This window comes from Cygnus atratus, chromosome 3, assembly GCF_013377495.2.
Source record: "Cygnus atratus isolate AKBS03 ecotype Queensland, Australia chromosome 3, CAtr_DNAZoo_HiC_assembly, whole genome shotgun sequence".
Taxonomy (NCBI): domain Eukaryota; kingdom Metazoa; phylum Chordata; class Aves; order Anseriformes; family Anatidae; genus Cygnus; species Cygnus atratus.
In genome coordinates, this window is record NC_066364.1 from 77257066 (window position 1) to 77285015 (window position 27950).

General features: G+C 43.0%; 1 protein-coding gene across 1 annotated transcript; it reads right to left on the reverse strand.

Annotated features, from left to right (window-relative positions):
* Positions 1 to 373: 373 nt before the first annotated feature.
* CAPN9 (calpain 9) lies at positions 374 to 27950 on the reverse strand. The gene is given in 21 exon segments (XM_035538521.1): positions 374 to 595; positions 1178 to 1236; positions 2310 to 2426; positions 3344 to 3422; positions 4815 to 4883; positions 7231 to 7295; positions 7738 to 7795; positions 8291 to 8380; positions 9870 to 9906; positions 10676 to 10884; positions 11575 to 11732; positions 12417 to 12577; positions 16853 to 16930; positions 18724 to 18809; positions 19024 to 19074; positions 19076 to 19108; positions 20300 to 20468; positions 21062 to 21195; positions 21832 to 21950; positions 22381 to 22450; positions 27738 to 27950. Coding segments are annotated over 21 exon segments (2082 nt in total). The 3' UTR covers positions 374 to 568.

Here is a 27950-nt window from a genome sequence, read left to right on the forward strand (position 1 = left end):
TACAAATATTCAAGGATGGATTTTCATCCATACATTCCCTAGTCTTCCTTTGTTCATAGTCTAGCAGACTGAAATTCATGTGGCTGTGACAAGAGACTTGTTATGTAGCCACACAGCATGCCTCAAAATAAATTCCAAATTGAACAGTTTTACACAACCTTGTATTTTTAAAAGCACCTTACAGTAATTTGTAACCAAGCAGCAATAAAAATTTTTAATCATTGTAGGCTGTGCTATGCTGAAACTAAATGCAATCTTATTTTATAAAAGACTGTGTTAACTTAGGGGCATTAATTTCAGTCTACTTGAGAGGCATGTGTGCCCCATCCAAATACCTCTTCCAGTAACAAATCCATTAGCAGGTTTTATCAAAATTAAAAACAAAATGTGATCTGACTGTGGAGCTCCTGAACACAGCAGGGCTGGAGACCAGAAAGGGTGGACAGTACATGTCTTCCTCCACACAAACGCTCTGGTTAAGTCTACATCAGAAGGGGACCACAGTTGTCAGGGTAGCAGTCATGGTAACGATGTCCCAAGAAACTCCTGACATCCAAGTCAAACTTCTTCAAATGTTCATTGCCAGGTTAATGAACTAATATCAGAAGAAAGATCAAATTTACAATAAATAATTCAGGCCCTTCATTTGCATCCCCACAATCCACATCAGCTCCCACATTTGCTGAGCCAGAGAATTCATTGTGCCTTGCCCCAGGAGACTTTGGGTAAGTATAAAATGAGACACAGCCCACATGTGTAACAGGGAGACAAAGAGAACACAAGAAAGTAACAAACTCACGCTGAGAAGCAGAGGATGGACGTGCACAGGAGAAGCTGATGTGAGAGCAAAAGACCTCCCCGTCCCAGGCTGGCTGCCTCCCCTTTTCCCCACAGTGAGCTGGCACCCGAGGAAGGAAAAAGCAGGGAAGCCAGAAAGGGGGATGGGAAGCTGTCAGCATGCAACAGGGCAAGGAAGGAAATAGCAAGGAGAAGATGTAATCAGTGTGTGCACTGTAAAATCACAACCCTGCTGACATCTATGGCAGATGCCCTCTGTGCTCTCATGGACATGGATTTCACCTGAAGTGTCACACAGAAATATTCCATATCTAATGTGAGGAAAAAGCTGTAGAGAAGCCCCATAATTTTGCTAGTGTTTAAAAAGCTGTGCTCATACCTCTCCTATATTCAGGTTAATGAACTCCTTATTTTTCACACTCAGTGCTTGGAATACTCCTGAAATGAAAAACAGGACACAGGAGCTATAAATACACCTCATTCATATTCATATATAAGCTCCCCATCCCACAAGGATAGGTGACTGTGCCTATGAAAGGGAGGGCCTGGTACAAAGGCTGGTTGCTCAGGGTTGCTCAGAGGTGGTAGCTACTCTGAAAAATGAACGTGCAGGAGGAAAAGTCTTGCTGACTTCATGCCTTTGTGCAAGTCTCTCTTCAGGACTCAACTGGAAACGGGTGTCTAAGCACTCAGATTTGGATGCTTTGAAATGAAGCCAAGCAATTTGCATGTCTTTATATATTTGACTGAACTTTTCCCTCTCAGTAGTTTAACACTTCTATTGCCCCAGACTGAACCGGGAAATAAAGAGAAAAAAAGAAAAAGAAAGAAAAATATCACACAGGAAAGTTGATTGTGATTTTCATCGAGTTGAGTTGAATTTGATTTGAGGTTGGAGCCACACTGATGATCACTTCAGCATTTATCCAGCCATTTTACCTGTCTCTACTACTTCTGCTCTGGAATAAGGGAGACCCTGTGTGCAAATGAACTGACCCTAGGGTGCCTTGATGAGAACCATAAGGGATACAAGCGAACCATATCTTCAGCCAATTCAGCAGGAATTGAGGGAAGTGGTAATAGTGAGTGGGAGCACAGGGGAGTGTAGGGGCTAGACCCAATAGGACACACAACAGCTCCACTTTTTTACAAGTGAGATTTGGCTACAAGCTGGCTGGGCACCACTGCTCTGATGGGTGAGCCACAAGAAAGGCTACAACAAGGACCTTGCCAACATTCTTCACATGCCTTCTGCATCACTGTGGAGTTTTTGAAGCAGGCTTTATTCACATGGGGAAATTTTCCATCAGTAACAGAACATTTTTCATTTTACAGGGGAAAAGCTATTCTAAAAACAAATGCTAAACACAGTTCCTTTCTGTTAGCCATTCAATCTACACACCTGATCTCAGATGTTATGCAATATACTTGGTGACAGCAGAAAATGGGTATATATATATATATTTTTTTTTTCCAAAGGGGAAGAAATTCTAGAGGAAGAAGATACTCACGACTTGCATTCTCTAAGCGAATCAAGCAGTTCAGAAAATCATCAAATTCAATCTGGAACTGTTCATCAGAGTATCGCAGGACAATCAGCTGCAACAGGTAGTTGTTGAGTTGATATCCTTCCAAAACACACACACATAGGAAAACTGAGCAGCCTCATAGGCCAGGATGGAATCTGCAAATCTCTAACTAATCTTGAAAATCAGTTAATGGGAGGATGCGCTATGGCACGCATCCACACAGAAAGTGATCTGACTGCAAAGTTTTTTAAGCTTGGAATGAATAAGTAAATCTGAACCACAAATTTTGCGGTCACTGCATATGAGAGACTCCTTGAAATTTGAAGGGATTTCTGCAAAACTACGTGCTTTAATAAAAATACTTTGTGATGAAATAGAAACCCACTGATTACTCTTTGTAACAAACAGGTTACCTGCAGCTCCTCAAGTGGACATGGGCTCTGAAATGTTTTGTTTTCGGGTCTAACCCTGCATGTGTTGAGATAATTAGGTGAAAGGGCCAGTGGCAGCCCACACAGACACACTCCCAAAAGCAATTCCTAAAAATATCCCACTTCCTCTCCAAGACAGCCTAAGGAACAGAAATCACTGTTGCCACTTCTACTTGGAAGTGCCATGGCTCAAGGACCCTCCCTGGAGTGCTCTGCATTGGTATGGTGAGCCCCACCAGGACGACTGGGCAAGCCTCTTCTCCCATCAGCTCCTCACTGGCTGCTCCCAGCCCCAGACTGGCCATGCTGCTTCAAACCCTTGTGGGCACAAAGAAAGCTAAGGTTGGCTGAGAAAGTGCTTTAACCAAAGGGAAGCCTGGTCCTATCTACACCTCTGTGCACCTTTGGAAAGAGGCTTTGCCAGAAGTCCTTTCAATTTTCCCTCTAGCTCCCAAGGTCCTCTCTGCGGCATAGCCCTCCTCCCAGTTACAGGGCACCCAGATGGTGTAATTGCTTGCAGACCTCTTTGCCTACAGCAGACCTGCCCAACAAGTTTCCCAAAATAAAATGTAGTGCTTGTCTTACCTGCAGCTTTGAGAGCAGTGCGAAGCTCATAGGAGGACATGGAGCCGGATTTATCGGAGTCAAACTGAAGAAAGATATTCTGTTATGAAAAGAGCAGATGGAAAGTTCAGTATTTCCACATGAAAGGAGCACAGATATGGCACACAAAAGCAAGGTGTTTATCTCTAACAGTGTGGCACAAAGCACTTTAAAAAGCTGACAAGATCCATGGTCTAGATCCATTCTGATTTTGTAACTGAGGAGCAATTTGGGTCCCAGTTGTCTGTCATATGAATAGGCTGTTGTGAAATTCAAACAAGTACTGCCAAACCCAATCTTTCAGATATAATGAGTTTCTCTTCATAAAAAAATCCATGATTTTTTAAAAAGTAATTTTATTTGGGAAGGATGTATTTTTATTTGTCTTCTAGCTTCTCTCTCCTGAGGCATTCTCTTAATCTCTTCAAGTTTTTCTATATGATCCTGAAGGCTAGAAAAAATTGTGTAAGATGAAGTCAAGATTGTCCCTTACTCATTTTCTTCTAGGTATAAAAGATCTAAACATTCATTGTGTAGCTGAGAGGACTGGTACAACTGGTTTGAATTTTGACCTAAATATTAAATAATTATTAAACTGGAGTTAAATTCCTTTATTTTAATGAGATGACAAACATGATTCGCCCTTGGAATATGGGTTAAATTGAATTGTTGTCACATCCAGCTTAAATTTTTTCATCAGATATACGTGCAAATCTTCTTACAGAAGACAAGGATTTCTCAAGTCTCCTTGTTAAAAAACAATGCATCTTTTGATAAAAGAGATATGACATTGGGATCCAGAAAAAGTATATGTCATTTCTGATGGGATAGACAAGAAGCAGAGAACTGCGTGTTTTAAATGCTTGGGTGAAGCATGAATTCAGAAAAAAACTATTAATGACCATGAGGAAACAATTACGATGTCTTTATTTGAATATTCAATCTGTGCCCTGATTCTGAAAGTCTGCTTATTTTTACTGCCATATACAGTGGCAGGGAAATGTGTTTAAAATTAGAATCAACTTTCCCAGACTTCAGTACTGTTGTCTACTGAGAGATCGATAATAGCAATGCAGTGACTTATGAAATGATTATTTCCTACTAGTCATGAATCATCATTTCTTCTTCTGTACAACAGTAACAGAAACTCCTTAAGTTTCATGTTTATTGGCTTCCTTGTTAATGTCCATTACATTCTTTTTCCCAAACATAGTTGATTTCCTTACAAAAATCTGTTATTTCCAGAAAACCATTAAGGTTTAGCATCATGGAAAGCTAAGAATGTCTTTGAAGGTCCAAAACAAGCCCCCACACTTTTAAAACTTTTGTTTTAAGTAAAAATTTGTGGCTTGTAAACACTCCTGTCTCTATTTTTGTCTGCATATACATAATAAACTACACAAGGAATAGCTAGTAAAATGGAGAACCAAATAGAATGCATAATGCCACCTACTATCCATTTCTTCAGTTTTTCCCAGAAAACTTTGAACTCAGTGAATTCCAGAGTCCCATTGCCACTGGTCTAGTAATTTGAATTAAGGAAAATGACTTGTTACATAAAGATCCAAATTCTGAGTGAATTTAACATTGCTATCCCTTTAAACATATAACATTACGTTGGCTGGCAAGCCTATGGTGACGCTGAGCATGATATTGGGATTTCTCATGAGGTGCAGCTCATGACTGTGGCTGTGATACTTGGGGAACATTATGTGACACAAAAACACAGCTGAGCTCCATGCAAGTAAGAAAGACAGATTGTTCTGAGGCGAGAACAGCTTTAGAAGTAAATAGCACATAAATGATTCAGAGAATTAAATTACCTGATTAAAACAAATTGCTACTGTACTCGAAGGAGTTAGTCAACCAGTGTGTTATTCAGTATTGTTTTCTAGAGTCCAGGCTCTACTGCAATGTCTCTACCAAAGATTAATGGGAGTTGTGTGGTGAGGCTAGCAGAATCTGGTCTTTAAAGTCTGAAATAATCGTCTGCATAGTAGTGCTGAGGGGTGGTGATTAGATCTGCCTGAACTTACCTCTTCCTGATGAGTGAGGGTCTTCTTAATATTTACCGTGCTGAGCTACTGATGTCCCCCAAGTAGATCTCACTTGCATTCCCCTTCCCCCTTCCATCTTGCTTTTCAAGACAAAGCCCTCGCTCAGACGGATGCTAGCTCAGCAATTGTTCACAAGAGCCAACATGTGCTAAGCTGGGTCTAGCCTGCCATTATTTAATAGCATGCTGTTATTTAAGCACCTAGACTGGCAATATTATTGAGGGCACTCACAGATTCCAAGGACATTATCATTCCTACAAAAAGTCTGTCTTTATAGCCAGCCAGGTTCTTCTTTCTGGTTGTCATGTCAATACTTCACCCCCATCCCCAACTCTGCATGGTGACTACAACCAGGGAATTTGGTGGCATGTGACATGGAGGTGATTTGCCAGCATCAGCTCAGGCTTCCATTTGTGCCATTTTGCTCCTCCATTGTGCTCTAAATGCCACTTCCAGAGTGGGATGGTTCTGTCTGCATTCTTCGTGCTTCCAAAGCAGACGAAGGGACATCTCCCCACTAATTCAAAACTATGCAGAGATTTCCTTGGAATCATTGCAAATCATGGTAACTATTTGATTAAATCCTAAATAGTAAACCTAGGATTGCTGTTATGCTCCAGGGTTAAGTGTAGACCCGGGCTCTGTTCCAATACCATGTAAGGATGAGATGTGAACATGGACCAGCTCCCTTCTGAAGCTTGGTTTCTGAAGGAGAAAATATAGGACCAGTCCTCTGTTTCTCATTGGATAAGCACAGTGACTGATTTGCACTGAATTTTAACATTACAGACATGGCTTTACCAGAATACAGTTTTGTCTTTTTGTCTGTTTTGGTTTTGTGTTAGAAGTGTTTGAGAGCGTGTTACCTTTGCCATGGACTGGAGCAACAAAAGGAAAAAATAAAAACATCTTAGCTTAACAAGCAAAACAAGTGTTAGATACTTGCCTTGTCAGGACTGATACAGTCTTTGTTTTTTTTCATGTGTAAAAAAAAAAAAAGCTATCAGAAAAGCATACTGCCAAAACCAGCTCTACCTGAAGAGAAGCCATACTAAATTCAACACCAGAACATTGCAAAGGATGAACTTGGTGGAGAAGTACCAGGGCTGTGGTACTCATTGTGTGGTACTCACCTCATGTCTATGCCATCATTTAGCTTCTCTCACAGTTAGGCACATCCAGAACAAGCATAATTACACCATTCTTTTCATTATCTACAAAGGAAGTCTAGAAAGCTAGCCTAGATGTAGACATCTACACCACAAATGCCTAAATTTGGACAGACAAATCTCACCGACGTGTCTGCTTCCTGGAGTTCCAGGATCTAGATGAAAGACCAGATTTTCCAGCTTTTTGTCTGGCTGTAAAAAACCCCACAGCTTTGATACCAGTAATTTTCGCCAATCTGTTCATTCTTAATTTTCTGACCCAAAACTTGAATGCACACCTCTCTCTGGTGAAGTCTACTCTTCAGACTACAGTTTTGGGTTCTCTCTTCCAGATCTTTTTCAAATAAACCACAGCTTGAGAAATGCACTGTCCTATATGTAAATAATTCGAGATTTACTTTTACAAGTGCTTAGATTAAAACATCTCCCTCTGAAGTCTGCAGTAGAAAATAGTCTGTCTTGAAGCTTCTAACACTAAATTTCTAAAGTAAATATAGGGATACAACTTTCACATATTTTTTTTCCTGTGGACAGTGTTCTTCCGTGACATCACCACACCTGTCTCCAATATACATGATGTCCTGCTATGAACAATTATATTCAGTATTTGTTTAGCTTCACAAGTACTTATTTGAAAGGATACATCCATAAGAGAAATGATGTTTCGGCATGAAATGAGACTTAACTTCTTGAATTTGATGTCCTTTTCTGAAAAAGGACAACAATAAGACAGAAGTAATTGGGCAAATCTGCCTTTTGCAAATCCATAGCAGAAAACAGTACTTCATAAGCACAGGCAGCTGGCTCTTAGACCTCATTGTGGGAAGACCTGTGATGAGCAGAGCCATGAGCCACATCCAGGTCTTATTAGTACCACTCCCTGTCTCTCCAGAGCAGAGCAGTAGTACAATGTAGAACTGGCTTCACTAAACTGACATGGATCATGCTGGAGGCAGGACACACTTGAGGTTAGATCATGGACAATAAGTCTACCCAGCTCTGCCCTGGCTGGCTGGAGGCCACCAGGCAATATTTGTAACACAGCCTTTATTTTCACATTCATAAGTGAGCTTAACGGCAGCTTTTATAAAGTTCTTTACAGCCCTTTGCTGCATGCCACTGAAACAGTACAGAGGTTATCAGCACTTACTGTTTTTTAGTACTGCATTCAGAACATATTCAAGTTCTTCTGCGGATACCTCCATGTCCTAAATTAAAAAAAAAAAAAAAAAAGGCAGCAGCATCTGTTACTTGAGTGTTTCTGGAATCAGACATACCAAAAACCTCAGAAAACACAAACATCACCCATCTGTACTTTGCTGCATCTCAGGAAAAGAGAATCGTACAAAACCCAGAAAAGGCTAAAAACCAAACAGCTAGCAAAATATTGGAGTGTTGCTGTGCCTAAGGCTGTCTGAAAGCAATCTCAAGATGGAACCATTGATTTAAAGAAAAATATAAATCCAGCTGGACACGGAACTAGGTCGGCTCCCTCAGGCTTGAATTCTAGCTTTAGTCCTCTGGTTTGCTCAGTTGGGACTGTGCCCTTTTCCATGGTGACATCTCTTGCCTAAACAACACACTATAACTAAGCATACTGCCCCCCAAAATATGGCATTTTTGCCCCACCTGGCCCTGAGTAGGAGCAGAATTCTCTCCTACTTTCTATGCGTTGTTACGACCCACGAGGGTTTTGCACTCACCTCTCCTGAGATCTGCTCAAACAGTGCCCGGAACTGCTTTTCTTCTTCAGTTTCTTCAGTTGCTTGTGGACTTGGGGTTGGGTTTGGAGGCTGCAACATCAACCACAGGAAGGCGTTTATAAGAATTGTAAAACATGATGTTTCTCCTGCACACAGCTCCTCTTTGCATTAGGGGAGCACAGTATATCTTACAATAAGTGTATATGCTCCTGAACATTGTTATGCTTTGATTGCAGACCTCAGGCCTCACAGGTACCTAACTTCCTGAGGGGATTCTCACTCCTCACTTCCTTTGCCTGGGGAATCGCACAATGTAGCATTGCTTTGGCTATCTCAAAACCAAGAGCACCTATCCTGGAAAATGCCTCTCCTCTCACCCCACCCCTGAACCACTCTGCTTCCACAGTCCTTGAACAACCCAGCCCAACAAAGCTTTTCCCAGAGGCATCATCCAGGGACCTCTGGCCTCTCTTGATGGCAGCAGCTGGAAGTGGCTGTGATTCGGTGCTTTCCACAGAGTCATCCCATGCCTGGAAGCACTTTGAGCCAGCTGAGCTCAGTGCTGTTGCAGGGGTGTAGAGCCCAGGCCTCAGTCTACACTGATGAGAGATGCCACCATGTAGGGCCATTGCTATAGCTGGGGTGACCATGCAAACAGAGAGCAGTTCTTGTGCCAGAAAACCGGGGAAAAGAAGTCAACTAGCAGCACAGCACAGGATGCAAAGAATTAAGCTTTGTTTTCTCTACCAACAGAAGATATAATACGGGTGACATTTAGTGTACTGTCACCCTGGTGACACTGCTTGGCCATTTACACTTATTTTTCAACCATATCCATGCTCCTCACTTTCTACTAGTCAAGTTCAGATGTGGTCCCTTAATGACACTGTACAGATTTACTTTGACCCTGAACATGGCCCTGAGATCCTAGAAATGGAGATGTTCGGTTGCTTGCTGGTCCCTGGAGGAGGATTTTAATGAAGAAGGACACATGAGATTATGATTTAGCTTGTTTCCATGGGAATTCATACTACAATCAACAGATTATGTGCAGGGATACATTTAAATAGGAGCTGACTCAGATTCAGCTGCAATTAGCACTCAGCAGGCAGGCCAGGTCATCCGGGCACAAAAAGAATTTAATCATTTCACTAGGCATACACGTATCAAGCCCTGAGGATATTGCTAGGTTTGCATATAAAAAAAAATCAGGCCTGTGGAAATACTCTTGCTCCTTATTTTTTCACAATAAATAGAATTTTAATAGCTACGAAAGGCCATCTGCCTCCCCAGTGCCAAGTGGGGTACTTTCAGTGCACCTGTGGTGGCTGAGACCAGCTTCTGGTGCTCTCTGACTCTGACTGCCTTGAAGCAGCTGCAGAAGCATAACGATTGTGATTTTGATTGTTGCAACTCTTTTACCATATTCAGCAGAACTGAATGTTTCAGTCACTCACACAAAGCTGGCAATTGTGGAGCATTCCTGTGAAATGAACATGTTTTAGCCAAAGACAGTAAAAGCAGTGTGTGCTGGCTTCTGCTGAGCTCTCCTCTTGCTATTTTAACTCTGTAGACTTACCTCAGGGAGATCAATGGCAACGTTTTCATCTAGATCCCTGGAGAAAACAAAACCACATTCAGTATCTGAAGATGTTCAATATCTGCTTGGTGTGGAAAGGGCACCAAGTTGCTCATTAACATTTTCCAGAGGTGAAAGATAAAACTGCATTTTTTACTGAACTGGTTACATATAGGTAAAATTAATCAAATGGATTTTTGCTTTATTTAAATATTGGCATAAGCCATTAAAACATACTTTAAGCAGGACTCTGTGAGGGCACAGTCCCTCTGTGTGCTGTCTGCTAAAGAATTAATCTCATTCTGTATTCATTGTGCACACTTCTTCCTCAATTTTTAATACAAAATTGTCATGTGGACAGACTGTATGGAAACGCTGTTGTACTCGCAGATTACTGAACTAGCTGGGTAGCAGGCAGCTAGCAATTCTTCCCTGTGAGCTTCCAGTGGATTCACCAGGGCCCTATTTCTCTACCTCCTAAACTCTCCAAAAAAGCCAGATTTAGCAAAAATGGGCAAATGCATCTGCAGATAGATTTTTTCCACCCACTTTGAAGGGAGCAGGGCAAACGAGCCTTCACCCAACTCAGTCTCACACAGGAGGTCACACTGCAAACCATTTTCACACCTTTCCTTTTTCTCCTTACTAAGCACACAAAAATTCTGGAGAGGGAAAAAAAACAGGAGCTTCCCACACCAAGACTCTGCTGTAGGGCTGGACAGCTGGCAGCCAGACCCTTTCCAGGATTTGGCAGCCCCGTGTACAGGAGAGCACACCAGAGGCTCCAGTGCTTGCTGCTGACTTACTCAGTGATGGCCTTCTTCTCCGAGAAGATCCTCAGGCAGAAGTCTGCCTCCTGGTGTGGTTCGAATGTGGTTGGAACAAGGATGTAGTCACCTGGTGGCAGCTTGAATCTGTTGGATACTTCCCTTAAATTGATGTAGGTTTTGCTCCTGGCCTTGGAGGCGTGGTACCTGAAGAAGTCTTTGTTCAGGTGTCCATCTCCGCCAGGGCTCTAGAGGGGATCGAAGGCAGCAATGCACTGGCCGTGGTGTACTGAGGGCTACCCCTGCCCTCTTCCCAGTCATGGACCCAAACTCTGCCTGGCACAAGCCTGACCTCCAGCTGCAATGCTGACTGTCACACCTCACCCAAGCACTTGCAGCAACCTAGCTCCTGCTTTATGGCAAGGACCTGTTACCAGCGGTTCTCTCCCACCCTGAAGACAGTCTAAGAGGACACTAGGACAATTTCTTCCTGATTAAACACTCTCTGCTATTAAATATCACAACTGTAGCTGGGGTGTCACAGAGTGATGAGACCTCACAGTCATCTTCTGAATGGAGAAAGCGCCTCAAAAGATTTTCCGATTCTAGCCTCACACAGGGACAGGAACCACTGTGTGTGATGAGCCCCACGAGACTCATAAGAAGCAACATTCCCTCTTTGGGAGCCAGGCAGGGGACAACACAGTCATGGGGCTGAGGAGTTTATCCTTGTTATCCATGGGACTCCTAAATCCTCCTATGAAAGGAGTCTATCCTAACCAAGTCAAAATTCTCCACGGGGCTTGATGTAACTGAAAAAATCATTTCAAGAGCAGGGGCCCTAAAAATATCTGATGACTGGCAGTATTACAAATCCAGAGAAAGATGGCAACATAGATGGGGTGGCTACTGCATGCATTGTAAGAGCAATAGAGTACCTCGTAAATAGAGTAGCCGATACTTAGCATTTCAGCACCAAACTTCCTGAGTTTGCGGCGATCCTTTTGCATCAGCGCTGCAATGAATGTGCAGTCATCTTGCCCATCATCTGTCTCTGTCAAATGCATCTTGATTTGTGGATTTGTCCAGAAAGTGTCTGCCAATGTAAAGAATACCAGAGCATTTCTTACATCAGAATAATACCACCACTACTACTACTAAAAAAAAAGTAGACAAAAAGGACAATTAAGCTGAGGTTTTGCTCAAATTTATTTTTTCCATTAGTTGTCATGCTTCTTTCCACTCACCTCTGCAGAAAATTAGCTGAATCCCAAAGTTCTTCATGGAGTTAGGTGTAGAAAAGATTTTGGGCCTGATATTTTATTAAGTTACCATGGTTTTAATAAAGCTGTCAGATGGAATTTTGTTCAAGATACATAGTTACAATGATTCCATAGTGCTGGTGCCAATATGGAGTAACACAATTCAGATCCTTGGTGCTACTTCAGAGCCACATAAACATGCTGTCTGAGTTGGATTTTTGTCTCATTTTACACTTACTGCTGCATTTTAAGTGGTTTATTTGGAGCCAGTCCTGCTCATGCAAATGTAAGTGAGAGACAAATCAGATCCAACAGACTTGTGAGAAAAGAAAGCAGTTCTTCTTACCCCAAAGCCTCAAGTTGGACAGTATTTGTACCTTTGGCTGGTTCCTACTAGCTGAGGCTCAGCTGGCTTGACCTGCATCCACAATCCTGGCTATGGGGTAATTGGAGAGGTGCCTGAGGATGGGTAAGGACTTCTGTGCCTGCTTCTCATTTTCAAAAATGCATCTACTTACCTAGAAAGTTTCTGCATCCTCCTGCAGTAGAGCCCCGGACCCAGCTCCCCTCATGGATGGTCACCTCCCACTTGTGGGCAGTGCTGTCTTCCAGGGCATCTGGAGTCAGGTTGCAGATTTCAACTTTATCAAAATGCACTTTGAAGTCTTCAAATTTCATCCTGAATGAAAGATGTGCAAAGGAACAGGCAATTATTAACATCAGTGAAGGACGCCCAGCACAACTCCTTATTCTCCACAGTCACAGGGCCAGACCACCTTATGTGGATCTAAATAGCTTCAGTGACTGTGGAGATATGATGATGTACACGGGGGGAGAAGCTAGCTTTCATTCATTGTGGTGTGAAACACAAGCAACCCTACCATCTCAGTCTGATTTTGACATCTCTTACACCTTTCTTTTTACTATAACTCTGCTGATTTTATTAAGGTACAGTTGAGTGTAGGACATGATGAAGTGACACTGGAAGAAAACCTACTGTGGAAAAAGATACTTGACCATCCCCTTCCCCCAGGCTACTATACCCTAGTCCTAAGAGCTACATCCATATTGATGGAGAGACAACCAAAGGATCCAGGATCCTGCATGGCAGGCATCCATACAGGAGCCAAGTCTGCCTACAAATCATCTGTGTGTTCAACACCAGCCACAGGACAGCACTACAAGGGACACATGGCAATGGATTAGTCAGGCCATGGTACGACTAGCCTGTCCACAATGCAGCTAAAGTCATGTTTGGCCTTCTGGTAAGGTGCCTAGGCTCAAGTTGTTCACCCTTCTCTCAATTACGGGAGCATGGGACCTTGTCCTAGCAAAAACATATGCCAAACAGAGGGATAAAAGGTACGTTTGGGCTTAAGAAATGGCTCCAACCAGCCCTTGATGGTGATAGACACTGCTTACTGCTACTGTGTCATATAGATTGCAGTATAATTATTTTAAACCCAAGGTGGATACATATACATGTCCATAGGAAGGAGGAAGCAAATGCCAAAATACAGTTATTTCTGAGTTTCTATGCCAGGCTGGTTGAACCTAGCCTACTCAGCATGCTGAGAAGCAGATAAGCCATGTGATTTTAAGCTAGCAAGTAAACTGGCAAAGAGATACTGACAGACCTGCTGGCTGAGGAGCCTGGTATTCAGGACTTAGCAAACAGCCAGGAAAAGGGACAGCTGGAGCCAGGCACCCAGCTGGGCATGGTATGCAGCCATGGGCTATGGGAACAGAGCAGAGAAACTGCTCCTCCCTGACATGAACTCCTGTAGCTATCTTTTTTCTCTGGTGACTGGTGCATAACAGCAAAATGGAGTAGCAAGAAAGTAGAAGCTCTCCAAGACCACATGAGTATCTGTGGCAGAGGAAGATAGGACCCAGCTAGCCTTTAGTGCAGCTCACTGGACAAAGCTAGTTCAATTTTTATGGTGTATAAGGAATAGGTGTCTGTGGTAGCATTGATTTACACCTACTCTGGGACGTTCTACAACTTCTTTTTAGGGTGGGAAGAAACAGCAGGAGTTGTTTTCCTGGGATTTGTTCTCTTTATTGTCAGCTGTTCTCATCTAATGCTAGCCTTGCATGCCACAAACACTGCTAATTCTCACTGCGATGCTCAGTACACTATAGCAGGGGCAGTATAGCAAAATCTCTGTCTCTTCAGTTTCCTGGCCACACCATGCAATTTTGGGCTCTTTGGAAGCATGCTGCAAAGCAGATGAAGTAATTGCACTTTATGGATCAGATTTGGAACTTAAGAGATAAAACACCTGCTTTGACTTTTGCGCGGCTGTCCTGAATTTGCACTGGTGAAGGCAAGAGAAGACTCTGTCCCTCCGATTTTAGCAGAGAAGAGACTAGGGTGAGTGAGAAGCTGATTTCTTAGTAGGATTTCTTAGAAGGATGCCTCCTTCCTATCTGGTAGAAGCACCATTTCATCTGCCCTGACAAGACAGATCTTAACTGCTAAAACACAGCTAAAATATGTTCAGGATAGAGAATGAGGTCAGCAGGCCCTGAGCATGCTACCATGAAGATTTTCTCAGTCCTCCCAAATCCAAAGAACAGAAAGGACAAAAGGTCTCATCAGACCACTTTTCCCACCCCATGTATTCCACCACAGCCGTGCTGCCTTTCGGCACTGAGTGAAGCCACTCTGATGATATGATACTTACCCTGCTTTAAATGTCCCATAGCTTTTGGTCAAATTTCCCTCCCTGCACTACCTTTCCTCCTAATCTTCCTGTTCTACCTAGGATGAAACCAAACACAATGCATGAGAATAAACAGGTGTAATTCCTCTTCTGCTTCTTCTGTTTCAATTAACAGAAGTGAGCCTGTGCAGGAGAAATGACCATAGTGTTGTATGCAGTCAGCACGTGGAATAAACCAGGTCCCAAACTCGTAGCACAGTTACAGAAATTGTTCATGAGTGCACAGTAGGTCTCTTGGTCTCCCTGTCACCTTGCAGACATCTTAAGAAATGATGTATGAAGAGAATACTTGTTGAGCTTGCTGAGGGTGAAACCTGCCATTAGGTCTACTTCAGTACAAACTGGTTGTCATCAACAAGAAGAGCCCTGTTGTACCTGATGTTATATGCTAAGCACAAAGATAAAATGTGTGTCATGGAGAACACATTTTGAACTCTTGAAGACCTAATTACTTTGCTACTCACTGTTTCTAGCAGTAGGTTTCAAAACACCTTACTAAGATCACCCCGGCTTTCTAGGGAGGCAAGCAAAGTCACCACCAAGAGTGCTGAACAGACTAGATGGAAGTCCCCCGCTGCAGAAGGAGGAATGTAGCTCATTCTCCATCTCCTCAGGTAAATTGCATCAGCAGTAGGAGCAAACTGAAAGCTGGAGAGACGCAGCTCTGTTCATCTCATTCCTCATCTGACCACCTTGAGGTCTTTAGGGGTACACCACATTCACTGCTCATGCAAAGTCTGTCCATGCAGCCTGATGGGGAAACCATCAAGGTGTGTCTTGTGTCTTAGAAGGAGCTTAGAAGGGGCAAAGGGGCAAACACTCCTGAGAGAAATACACACAAGTCAAAAGACATTAGGACAAATAAGTCTGACGGACTGGGTGGAGGGTTTAGCTTGGTATCAGACTTGCCTGACTGGTTTTGGAAGCATTTCTTATCTTCTGCATATGAATTTTGTCTGCTTAACCCCTTCAGGGAAAATTTCAGTCCTGGTGGCTTTTGTTTCTGCTCTCAGTGTCTGAGATGCTGTATGAAGAAGGCCAACATTTGCCTGTGTGTGCTCAAATTTCTTCATTTTCACTGACCTTCTGAGGACTTATTTAACTATGAGCTTAGCTCTGTTGGACAGAAAACTTTCTGATGAATTTTGTTGCTCATTTGATGCCTATTTACACACCCGTACCTCCAGTACACAGTCAGGCTTTAAGCCATGCCCTGTACAGAGAGATGCTCTGGAGGAACTGGAGTTGCAGGTAAAGTCTTTGCCCCTTTTTTATTCATCTCTAAAAAATAAAAAGTTCAAAACCAAACAAAAACCCACTCAAACTTTTTGAAAAAGACGGAAATGCCCTACTGCATTTTCAATGTCAGTAGCAAAATAACTAAAAATATACTATGTAAAACTGCTCAAGTAATGGATCAGTCACTGGACCTACTTCCCTCCAGAGCTATCAAAGTATGAGATAAACCATTTTATGTGACGTAATGCTCCACATTGCCTGCATTAAATCTCTTTCCAGACCAAAGGGTGAACTTTGGTTTAACTTGTGGGAAAGATCTGGAATAGTCCTGCTGAATACCTCTCTAGATTTACCTCTGTGTAAAAGAGATAAGCATCTGGCCCTGGAAAATACAACCAGACACACTGTCAGTAGTGCACAGTGTGGTTGATACAGGGTGGGGTGAGGGAATCATGTGCAAGTCAGCCATCTGCTCTGTCTGAGATAGTGAATTTGGCATGAACAGCACTTCACACTTTAAAGCAATTGCTACCGCTTCTTTTTTTCATCTTTTCTTAAATCTTTCCATCATTTCACACATATCCTGGTGTTCTTGTACTTTCTGTAACAAGTAGCAATGCTTCTAAGTGCTCCTTCCCTACCAGTGTATGACTAACATCAACCCTGAAGGCATTTCATAGGCGCTACAGTGCAGTACAATGCTCCCTTCTGTAGCGTGCGTATGTTCCTGGTAAGGATTTAAAGGCTGTTACAACCACGGGAGACACACAGTATTTGAAATATGCTAATGCCATTGACTAAACTGACCTTCAAAAGACTTTTTGTTATTAAAATACACACGTACACACACAAAACATGCAGAACCTGCTTCCTCCTAGGAGGAAACTGAGCATTTGCTCACTCAGAAATTTCTTCCTTCCCACCCATTTTGGCCACCAGCACCTCGATTTCTGACTGGAGTCATGCTCTAAAACCCCATGGCTTACCAGAACTCTCCATCATCCAGTGCTGTCTGAGACAAGCGTTTCTGCTCTGATGGGCTGACCAAACGCCACTCCAGAGAGCTGCAAGAAAACAAAGCCAAGCTTTACTATGGGTCTATGGCATTTAATTTTCCCTGGCTCAGAACAACCGCCTGGACACATCAGTAGGCTGCTCTTCATCCAGAAGTGTTTTATTTGAGCAGCACACATAAACACAAATGGCCTTAAAAGGTTTCCCAAACCCTGCTGACACTCCACACGGTGGCAGAGACCCAGCTAATGTATCTGGAACCAGGACTGGGACAAACATCCTAAAGCTGCCTCAGGAGCGTCCTGCTTGAGCTATTCCCTGCGCTCAGCACTGGGACTGTTGTTGGGTGGTGGGATTGAGTAAAATATGGTTATCATTAAACCGCAAGATTTTTGTAAGTCACACTCCTCCTTAAATCTGTTTGCCATCTGTAGCACCATCTCTTCTTTTAGGTTTCTCAGTAATTTAGGGACAGATGTTTCTACAAACTTGACTCAGTGGGAACAGAATAGGCTCTTTTCCCTGTACAGAGAGAATTGCTGGAGTAACTGGGATTGCAGATATAATCTTTGCCTCTTTTTTACTCACCTCTACAGATCCAGCTGTAGCAGGTCAAAACCAAACAAAAAAACACTAAGACTTTTTGGAAAAAAATGGAAATGCCCTACTGCATTTCCATTTTGATAGGATACACAGGGCATTTTGTGTTAGGTTTTCAATTCCAACAACCATTGCAAAATGTTATTACAGATTCCTGTAGTCACCTGGGAGCCCCTCTGCTTTAGGAGGGCTTTGTACTGGCAACCAGAGCTCCAGAAAACCTCCCAAGTGCAGAGTCAGAGCTCCGCTTTGCAGAAAAAGCATTTTCAATAAACAACCTGAACTGCCAGATGCCTGTCCTGATCTTAACCTCTCTTTTTTTTTTTTTTGAGAGATATAATCATAAACATAACAAAGGATTTGAGCTGATGTGAAAATATTTCATTTATTTACATTTAAAGGAGTGCTAGAGATGACTATGTGTCTCAGCAATTTTAAAGGCCCAGCCAGGTTATGGTTCTTCTCCTCTACATCTGTGTGAATAAGAAAAAACTCAGTAGAAGAAAGTGGAACAAAAAGGGAGCAATTTATATGTGTAAAAATGTATCAAAAAGTGTATGTTTGGGGTGGGAGGGGGGAATGTATTGTTATTTTTTAATGGATTTTTTTTTCTTTTGTAGTATTTATACTTCATTTAACTTAGTGGTAAAAGCAGACTGGTTTTCAGACCAATCCTATTGTGTTTCTGTGTCCTTCCATAACTTTAGCAGGTACCACATAGAGAGGGTGTCATCTAACTGTCATACATATCTATAATACAACCTGCAAATTTCTTGCCTATTCCTAATATGTTTAGAAACCCAGAACAGTAAATGCAATGACAAACTCATAAGATAGAGGGGGTAATACAAAATTGGTTTATAGATTATCTGTAGTAGGACTAAATATGGATGTTATGTTACAAGTACTACAGGAAGTAGTTTACAAAAAAAAAAAAAAAAGAGAAAATCACTCCAAACGTATAATATTTACTATTGGAAGTGTCTTAGAATGAACTTATCCAATTTATATTAATGTATGTTTTTTGCTAATACTGGATTTTGGGGGCTAGACATCCTTGACAATGTCCCATTAACTGAGCAGCCTTGAAAATATGGAGGGTGACATGCTAGTATGGCAGTAATACTATTAAGCACATGCAAATTCCTGATTTATTTTTTTGTGAAATAACTGTGCCTGCAGAAAGCTAGATGTGGAGCAGCAGCTTGATTTTTGCATGGCCTGTACGGCACAGTGCACGCACTTGTCACTCCAAGGGCCGTTCCACTCCACCTGTCCCCAGGGGTTCCTTATCCTTATGAGCCGTACTTTCTGGCCCCGACAGCTCACCTGGGGAAGAAAGAAAAAGAGAAAATGCTGAGTGTCATTAAGCTGGGCTAAAAGTGCACTGCTACAGAAGATGTGGGAGGGAAAGATGGATGGGAATTTGGATAACTTCCCCAGGGTAACGCCTCCCATTGCCTAGAGTTGGGGGACAGTCCCTTGTCTTTTGACCAGGTCTCTCCTTGCCCTGTGCTGCTGACACAAACCAGAGGGGACATACCTCATCGATGCCAGTCATGGAGTAAGCATGGCCCTTTATAAGGCCAAAGGGGGGTTTTGGCTTCTGACTCGGCAGCACTGCTGGTCTGTAATATGGAAAAAAACGTGAATACCTCTTTTCACAGCGAGATTGCAAGTAGTATAACTTGGTCCCTTCCAGCCATTATGTGGGAGGTCAGTGGCTAACCAGAGAAGGGAAATGTGAATAGGGAAATTGTCTTTCTGCTCCATGCAGGCAGTGATGGTGCAGTGGTGCCCTTTGAAAAGGAGCTCCCTAGAGCTGTGGGGATTTCTCTTTTGGAGCATTGTACAGTCAGAAGGAAAATAAGGTGGTTCCTGGCTCAGATCCGTTCTATGTCCCTATCATTTTGTATCAACTCCATCCACAGTTCCAGGATATCAATCTAAACTCCCATTCAAATGTAGTTTGAATCAGGTAAGGGACAGAAAAGGTGCTCTCAGGTGGGGTCAGGTATTGATATGCTCTCATTTTGTGTTGGTGGGATTTTTCATTTGATCTGAAACTTTCTTCTCCAGTTGTTCATTCTGGTGAAGAAACCCGGCACACACTTGTTTCTGAACCACCTTTACCACTGAGAACAGTGTACAGGGAACAGCAACAGGATTTTTGCTCTTGCTGTTGAGCAGCTCAGGATTTTTCACCAGAAAGCCAAGGACACATGGGCAGCTGCTCCTACCCTGGATCAGGCCTGCTGGCAAAGCAGTGTAAAGGCACCTACACAGCTGCTACCTGTCAGCAAAGTTTTCTCAGTAAAAGTGGGAGATTTCAGTACCTGGAGGGATAAATCTGATGCATTTTAAGCCCCAGTCCCTATTTACAAACTAACACACTGATCCTGAAAACTTTCTTGAGTCTCTCAAGACCCAGCAGGTGTTGTTACAGAATCCAGAGATGAAGAAAATCAATTTTTAGTCTGTGGAGCCTTTAAGTCCTCACAAAGCTATGGCTGGTTTGTCAAGGGACCAAGTAAGACAGGATTTAAAGTTCACCCTCCCCAAGTGCTCATACTAACATCATTATTGCCTTAAATCCAGTGGCCATCACCTGCTGAAATGTGATGAATCTTCTTTTGTTTTCAATGGCTGTACTAAGGACTACATCGATATTACATATCTGTCAGTTCACAGCTATTATTTGCAGAGTTAAATGCATATCCATCTAATTGTTAATGATTTAACCACCCTTTAAAAAGTAGTTTTTTAATGCAGAAACCACAGAACTAAGCTGAGAAAATCAGACCCCACTTGTTACTTACATCGATAGAGCAGCCCACCATTGAGCATCTTTTCAGAGCTTTCTCTAGGATTTCATAGAAATTGTCAGGAGCCTTTTTAACCTCATACATTTCTCCTACTCCCCCAGTGAAATCCTCCATGGCTTCTATTGTGCTGCCTCCTTTCAGAGCCTCGTAGCTGCCATTCAGCCTGGAAAACACATGCTAACCTTGAGACAGGCTTTCAAAACTTTGTAGAAACCCATGCTTGAGAGCTTTCTCACATGGGCGTAAAATCACAGAAGGGCACTGAAGAGACGTGCCCCAGAATGTACTCAGGAGATATATGATGTATATTGGGATCCTTCTGCTTTCCTTGCTAATTACATTTTTAATTCATTTGTTCCTCGATATTCGTAAAGCCTTCTTTTATTAAAGCCTGGGGCTTTTCTTTTATTAGTGTCAGTGACCAGGTTGGCAAGGGCTGGATATCTTTGCATATCAGTGGCTTGCTGCCTGCCAAATCAGTTAAAAATCTAGAGTTGGCCAGAACTATCGTCTGAGGTCTCAGCGGGGACACAAATGGTAGGATTCAGGCTTTGATCCAACTCTATTGCTAACAGCTAGGTTTGTATCTAATGCTGTGATGGGAGCTGGACAAGCTCACAAGCTCTTCAGATCAGGGCAGCAGCATGTGCAAAAAAAAAAAAAAAAAGCACTAGATAGAAGCTGTTCACTTGAATTGTGTATAATGTATGTACAAACTGTAAATCATATATGTATAGTGTGGTACACCAGACTTACTTGGCATAGGCTTTCTCTAGTAAAGCACTCCAAAATTCGTTGTGTTCAGCTGAGTGCAGGAAAACCAACCGGCCTTTGAAGGTGGGTAATCGGTCATCAATCACGACATCCAGCCACTCATTGTGCTGCCAAAACTATTTAGAGGAGATGGAGCATGAGCTGGTTGACAGCACGACATTTCCTGAGTGTAGGAGATTCGTGTCCCAGTGCCTCTAAGTGTCAGCTAGTGACAAGGATAGGCTTGCTCAGAATTCATATGTAAACCACTCCTTCCCACTGTACCATGCTAGACTGCTCTGAAGGAAAGTCAATCTGTCTGAAGAAAAGTCTAAAAGAGTAAATCTGCACCATAGCTCCTTAGCTGGATAATGGCACTCACGTGGTCACCAGTGAGTCACATACAAGTGGTCACCAGGTGATTCAAACCATCTTCAAGACACACATATTACAGACCACAGCCAAACTCTTGTTTCATCTTTAAGGCCTTACATCCTAAGAGGAGTTCGCATGGAAAATGTGAAATGATTTCTAAAGCCATATTTCTCTTCACAGAACAGACGTGGCTATGTTTGTGCATGTGAGAGTCTGACATAGCCCTCAAGATTGTTCCTCAAAACGTGAACAACAGATTAAGTTCAGCAATCCCCCCCCCCTTTTTTTTTTGGATGTTTCCTCTGGAATAACCCACAACCCCACCACAAACCAGACCACAACATGCAATTACCAGCTGCCCAGAACTGTGGTCATGCTGTGCCAGATTTTCATCTTACCTGGAAGTGAAATATTCCAGCATAATCTGGCCCAAAATTTTGATCCAGCGGTACCACTCTTGCTAGTGTTTTTTCATTCAGTGTGAGAGAAGCTATGGCTGCTAACAGCCAGCAGTCACCTGTGAATTGAGAATGGGGAAAAAAACTCATTTTCCTCCACTGAGAGGAAAAGAAGATGGTGTGGGGGTGAGGGGAGATGTTGTCACAGTTAGCTGTCACCCCCGTTGAAAAGAGATCCTGTGTGTCCCCAGGAAGTGTGTCCCTGCCCAGCCAGGGCAGTCTGGAGGTGCTGGTAGATGAAAAGCTCCCTTGGGGTCACAGTACTCTTGCATGGGGATCCTTCTCTGGCCTTGAATCCCTCTGCACGAGGATGATCCCTGGCACAGATGGGAGAGTGCCACCAAAGAGGTGGCTGTGGGCAAGGTGAGCATGGGAGGTGCCTCCAGTGTCACGGCTCTCATCAGTTCAGGGGAAACATCCCCTCACATGTGAGGATATTCCTGCTGCTCTGCGCAGGGTGCACACATCCACTCAGGGGGAATCACTCACCAAGATCCCCTTGGCAAATGTCAGTTCTCGTAGCTCCTCCAAGGATAAACTTGGGATCCTTGACAATGTCCTGGAAGAGTGGGAGTGAGACACAGACGTGACTGAAAATATGCCAGGAAAATGTCACTGTCAATCTGAGCCCAGATGTGAGCCCTGTGTGTGCACGAGCTATATTTTCATGCAGCAGTGTAAGCCACCACAAAGAACTAGATGGGGAATGCTTGTAATTAATCCTTGTAATTAATTATAGTGCAGAGCAATTAAAGAATCAGCTATCCTCATTTTTTCCTAATTAGTTGGCTGCTAATGAAAGGCTGGCACTCTTTATTCACCCATAGGCAATTGTTAATTTAGATCACATCCTGGTCCAGAATCTCAAAGTTAAGTTACAACCCTGGCTGTTTTTTTCCCAACAGCTGAAAAAAACCCAACACCCTAAAATTGGCAATTTACCTTCAAACACAGAATTAGGCCTTGTATTTACTTGCACATAATACATAGTCTCATAGTTGCCAGACACTATATGTCCTATTTCCTCCTCAAACAAGGAAACAAAAAAGGTAGACTCCAGCCTTGTTTGTTTTACAGAGTCAGTTTTTAGGAGGAGCCAACATTACCCACCCTTGTGTGCTCAGAGGTTAGAGGGACTGTGTGATCATGGTGACATAAAAGCAATTCTGAAGTATCTCAGCTGGACAGAAAAATCACAGTGGCAAACCAATATATGTGGCAGGATTTTACCTCCCTTCTCCCCTTTCCCATGAACTGTAGATTGAATTGAATTGATTGAAGTGAATAGAAAAGGGAAGACGAGGAGGAGGAGGAGGAGGAGGAGGAGGAGGAGAGCATCTAATATACTGCTGGAGGAATATTCCTTGAGCTTCTCAGTATGCCACGATATGCTATTGCAGGCCCTATTGCATGAAATTCTTTTATGTAATCAACAGAAGCTTGTAAAAAAAGGCAAATTAAAGAGGGAGGAAATATAGCAGAGCACACTCAGTCACTTAACCCTTGCATTTGCCTAGAAGGAAACGGAGTTACTTTTGGTTCCTGTCACTGCATTTTTTTAGGCTGTCAGGGTAGGATATAGGCAATTCAGTTCAGCTTCCCTCACTTACTCCTGGAGCATCTGCTGCTGGCCAAGGCTGTGGCCAGGACAGTGTTCCCAATGAACTGGTACTGCAGTTCTCATCTCAGCCAGCAAAGCCCAGCCATGCCCCTAATGTAGCAGCCTGACTTTCTGTCCTGTCAGGCCATGCTCTGCTTTGCCAAGGTTTTGCGGATGGCAGTGGGCTGGTACTGGTGGTGAGGGGGACAGTGTTTTACTACTAGACAGATGAGGTTTTTCAGCCCAATTTATGGCAACCGTCATCTTCCTGCAAGGTGGCTGTGCCCCAGCAGAGATGACCAGCATCACAGCAAGCCTTGCAGCTTGTCACGTCAGTCACCTCCCTGCTACATATATATGTAGGAGGCGGGGGGGACAGGGGAGGGCTGTTGTCAGCTGCTTTTTGCTGTTGCTGTAGGCTCTGCCCTCCCCAAAGCTCAGGGGGTGAAGCCCAGCAGCTTTTGTGACCTGGTGACTTTGGTGGCTCAGCAGTTTTGGCAGCACACAAGAAGAAATGATCGCCTGGATGGCAGAGGAAAACAGCACACGGCCACAGATGAGGAAAGCAACTCTCTTGAGAAGCTAATCCCTTGGAGGAGATGTTCAGGCAGGAAGCTGGTTTGTGTATTTTTTGTTTGCCTTTGCCGGGGAGGAGCTGGTGGCCGGGCTGTGCCATGTCCCCAGTGCACCTGGCGAGGGGAAACCAAACAGCACCTCCTCGTCAGCTGGCCCGCCTGCTTGTTAAACACACCCAGCCATGTGTGACTGTGACGGGATGTGAGCGATAAAGAGCACAGCTCATTGCCTTTAAACACCAGTACGACAACAGCTGATAAGGCAGCTGATCTTTAATAACGTGCCTTATTTTAGCGCTGTTGCTCCTGGAGAACACGATTCTCACAGCATTTAGTGTTACCAAGAAACTCTGCGTGCTAGCGAGGGTTGAGATAAAAAGCCTCTCCACCGACATGGACACAAATGCTGCTGAGTGCTGTGAGAGTTTCATGGCTCGTTGCCTGTTACACAACCCTGCAACTGACAGATAAGAAAATATTTTCAATCTCCCACGTTTAAAGCAAACACAAATTTTAAAAGAATCAATAAAAAGGAATTTAAAGGACTTTGAATGGACCCGTGTCACATTCTCTGCTACACGAAAGAAAACCAAGAGCTACCGTTTATGAGTGGGTGTTGCAAAAATAATAGTAAACTTAAAGGGATTTTCAGGCTGGATGGTGTAATAACATGTATCAATGCTTTCAGCATGCTAAAAGACAAAACCCAGGACTAGATCTTGCATTCATATACAGCATATTCAAAGATTCACCTGCATAAGGGTATTGCCTAGAATTAGGGTGATGAATTTCTCAGGGAGATGAAAGAAGGTGCCTGCAACTCTCCTGCTGCTGCTTTGAAGCTATGTTTCTTTCGAGTCAAAGGGAAACAAATTGCATCCTTTGGGACTCTGGCATACATTGGTAGAAGGAGGTCTAAGAAAAGATCTCCCTCTTAGAGATCTAAGAAAAGCTGAGGCTGAGGCTGTTTATGGTGGCCTTATTTTTGTGATTATATTTATCTTTCTGGTTCCAGCATATGGTTCCTGTCATACTGGTTGCCAGTGGCTGTTCATATTAGGAGAATTTCCTTCTTAATTCCTCCTGTAGACCACAGATTCAATTGGCATTGTTAAAACACATTTGTGTTCCTTTCTATTTTTTATTTTTTTATTTTTTATTTTTTATTTTTTATTCTTCAACTTATATGTCTCTTGCTTTCACAGATACTGAGCTACTAGAAATAGATGACAGATATACTACACTTTAACTGTTTAGTTTAACTGTTTAGTTTAATTTAGATATAAATGTAGATAGTTAAATTAGTTAAATTTAGTTTAATTTAGATATAAATTAACAGGACAGGGAAGGGAAGGGAAGGGAAGGGAAGGGAAGGGAAGGGAAGGGAAGGGGAAATAGAATGAGAAAAGGGTCATCTATTTTTCAAATTATTCTAAATTTTTCATAAGGTGCAATTTCAAGGATTTCATTTGTAAAGATAAGGGATTGGTAAACAAAATCACTATATAGCTTTCTGAATCTTAGAGCACTATGATTTTTGTAGAAGTCTAGACATTCACCAGGTGCAAATCAGTGCAGCTCACCAATTGCAGTGGGAGATGTACAGATCTGGGCTAGCTAGAGAGTCTTGTTTATTCTGTGTACAAAAGTTTGTGCCTGCAGGTATATATATACATGTGAAAATAATGAGAAAGCCTTCTCTACTCTCATTACTAAAGAATAAACTGTAACAAGGTGTAAATCTGAGGACTAACAATATTTGGGCCTGCAATTACCTGCATGTACTGTGCTACACTTCAGCTGAGCCGCTGTAAAAACACTGGTAGGAAGGCAGTAAAAATCAGCCACCACGAGAAGCAGTCTGAACACCGATACCTAAACGCAGGGGCAGCGCTGCTGGGATTGCACTGTCAAGGCACTACTGCTTGGCCAGCTGAGCCGAGGTAATGAACCTGGCACGTGCCCCAGGCCCATACCCTCCTTGCAAAACGTTAACTCAAAATGGTGTTACAGTGCTTGTGTTTACTGCTGTAAATATATATAAGTATATAAATATAAACATAATTGTAACGTAAATGCAAATATATATATATATATACACACACTGACAGCTAATAGACAGGAAACTGATTTAGCTTAAATGCTGAGGGGCTTAAACTTTGTCTTTTTGCATCCTTAAAGCTTCCCCTGAGCTTTATTTCTTGCTGTGCTGCTCACAGGAGACCACCTTCTTGTGTGGCGGGCATTGGAGTGTAAAGGCAGAGCCTGTTTCAGGTAGCTTATTCATAGTAGAAGTATTTCTGCTTCAGCTTCCAAACATCCTGAAGATGAGACTGGTAAGTACAACAGACAGACCACTCTCCTATCTCCCTCACTGCCACACACAAGGACATAGAAGTTACGTCTTTGAGCAAAGCAACCCCAAACCTCCAGCCTGCTCCTGGGGGCAGCCCCAAAGCCCACCTGGCCTTCGGGGCACTGCCAGACAAGGTGGGCAGCAGTGCCTGGGGGTCTGCGCTTGCCTTTGGGGCCATCTCTTGCTTTTACATAGCTGAAACTTGTCTAGGAGTAATAGCTTTAATAATGCTCCGTAGAGACACTACGTTAGCTATCGGACACTAAGGCATTTGAATGTCTCTCATTGTGGATTAAGTGAAGCCAAAACGTAAACCCATTTTAAGCCCATTTTGTTCTTTTTCTCTCTTGGTACCACTATTGGCAAAGGGACATTTTCTACTAATTCTGAAGCTTTCAGACCCTGATGAAAAAGAGAATAAATATTAATCATTAACAAAGAAATGAAAAGTAGCCACAAATTTTCTGGCTATTAGTTAAAGCTAACAGGGGAGAAGGAACCAGGAGCGATGTTGGTTTTGTGATCTGAGAGCATGTGACTGGCGAAGCTTCAGGCTATCCTTGTGTTATTAATGTCTGTTACGCAAGATGCATTAAGAGATACTCATCGAGCCCTTGGCTACTGCTGAATGGCTCAGTAACCATGGCATGTATTCATGACCTCTCAGTGTTTCATGATGGAAGCAAGTATGTCTCATGCTCTGAAAGTTAGAAGTTTTGAATTTTTTAGGTTTAACCTAAATTATGAATTTCCTCCATTAATGGCAGTTGTTTTTTAAACAGTCATATCATAATAATGTATTTTACCCTTACTTCCTTGCATGCCCTCTTATTTTCATCTTAACATGGCTTTTGCTTGGCAATAATGTAAGAGAGATGCCTGATTAGAAGTTCTTTATGCATGTACATAAACATATGCACATAAAGTGTGGCTACACAATAAGCTACAGAAGGCAGAACAGAAGAAAATCTACATACAATATTTTAAAATGATTAAGCCAAAGGCCTTCAAAAGGACAAGAGAATATGGGAAAGGCATAGGATTTTACAGGATAGTTTAAAAAACATTGATGTTTCAGAAATACTTTCAATAGTTATCAGATTTTAGCTTTTATTACAATGTCCCTACCCTTCTGCTCCCCCTTGCCAGTTGCAAGCCAGCAACACGCAGCTCTGTGGGGTGAAACCTTCCAACCCTCCTCCTTGCCAAGGATCCCAAACAAACAGCAAAGCACCCCATACAATCATTGGATTTCCCTGCCGTACACGGGAGCAGTCCCACCAGATGGTGGGGCATGAGGACATCGTGTACTCACCCCAGGCCTCTTCCAGAGGAAGGGAACGGGTGGCTTTTCGCTGAAGAAGAGGGAGGCGTCGCTGGCAGGGAAGTCAGGGTCCTCGAAGAGGCTGCCCCTGCGCAGGCAGTCCTGCTTTAGCTCCTCGTAGGCTTTCCCCGAGCTGTGGGTGGCACGCGCCTCCCGCGGCAGCGGTGGCGGCCTGGGCTTCGAGTCCCGGAGTAGGTAGGGCAT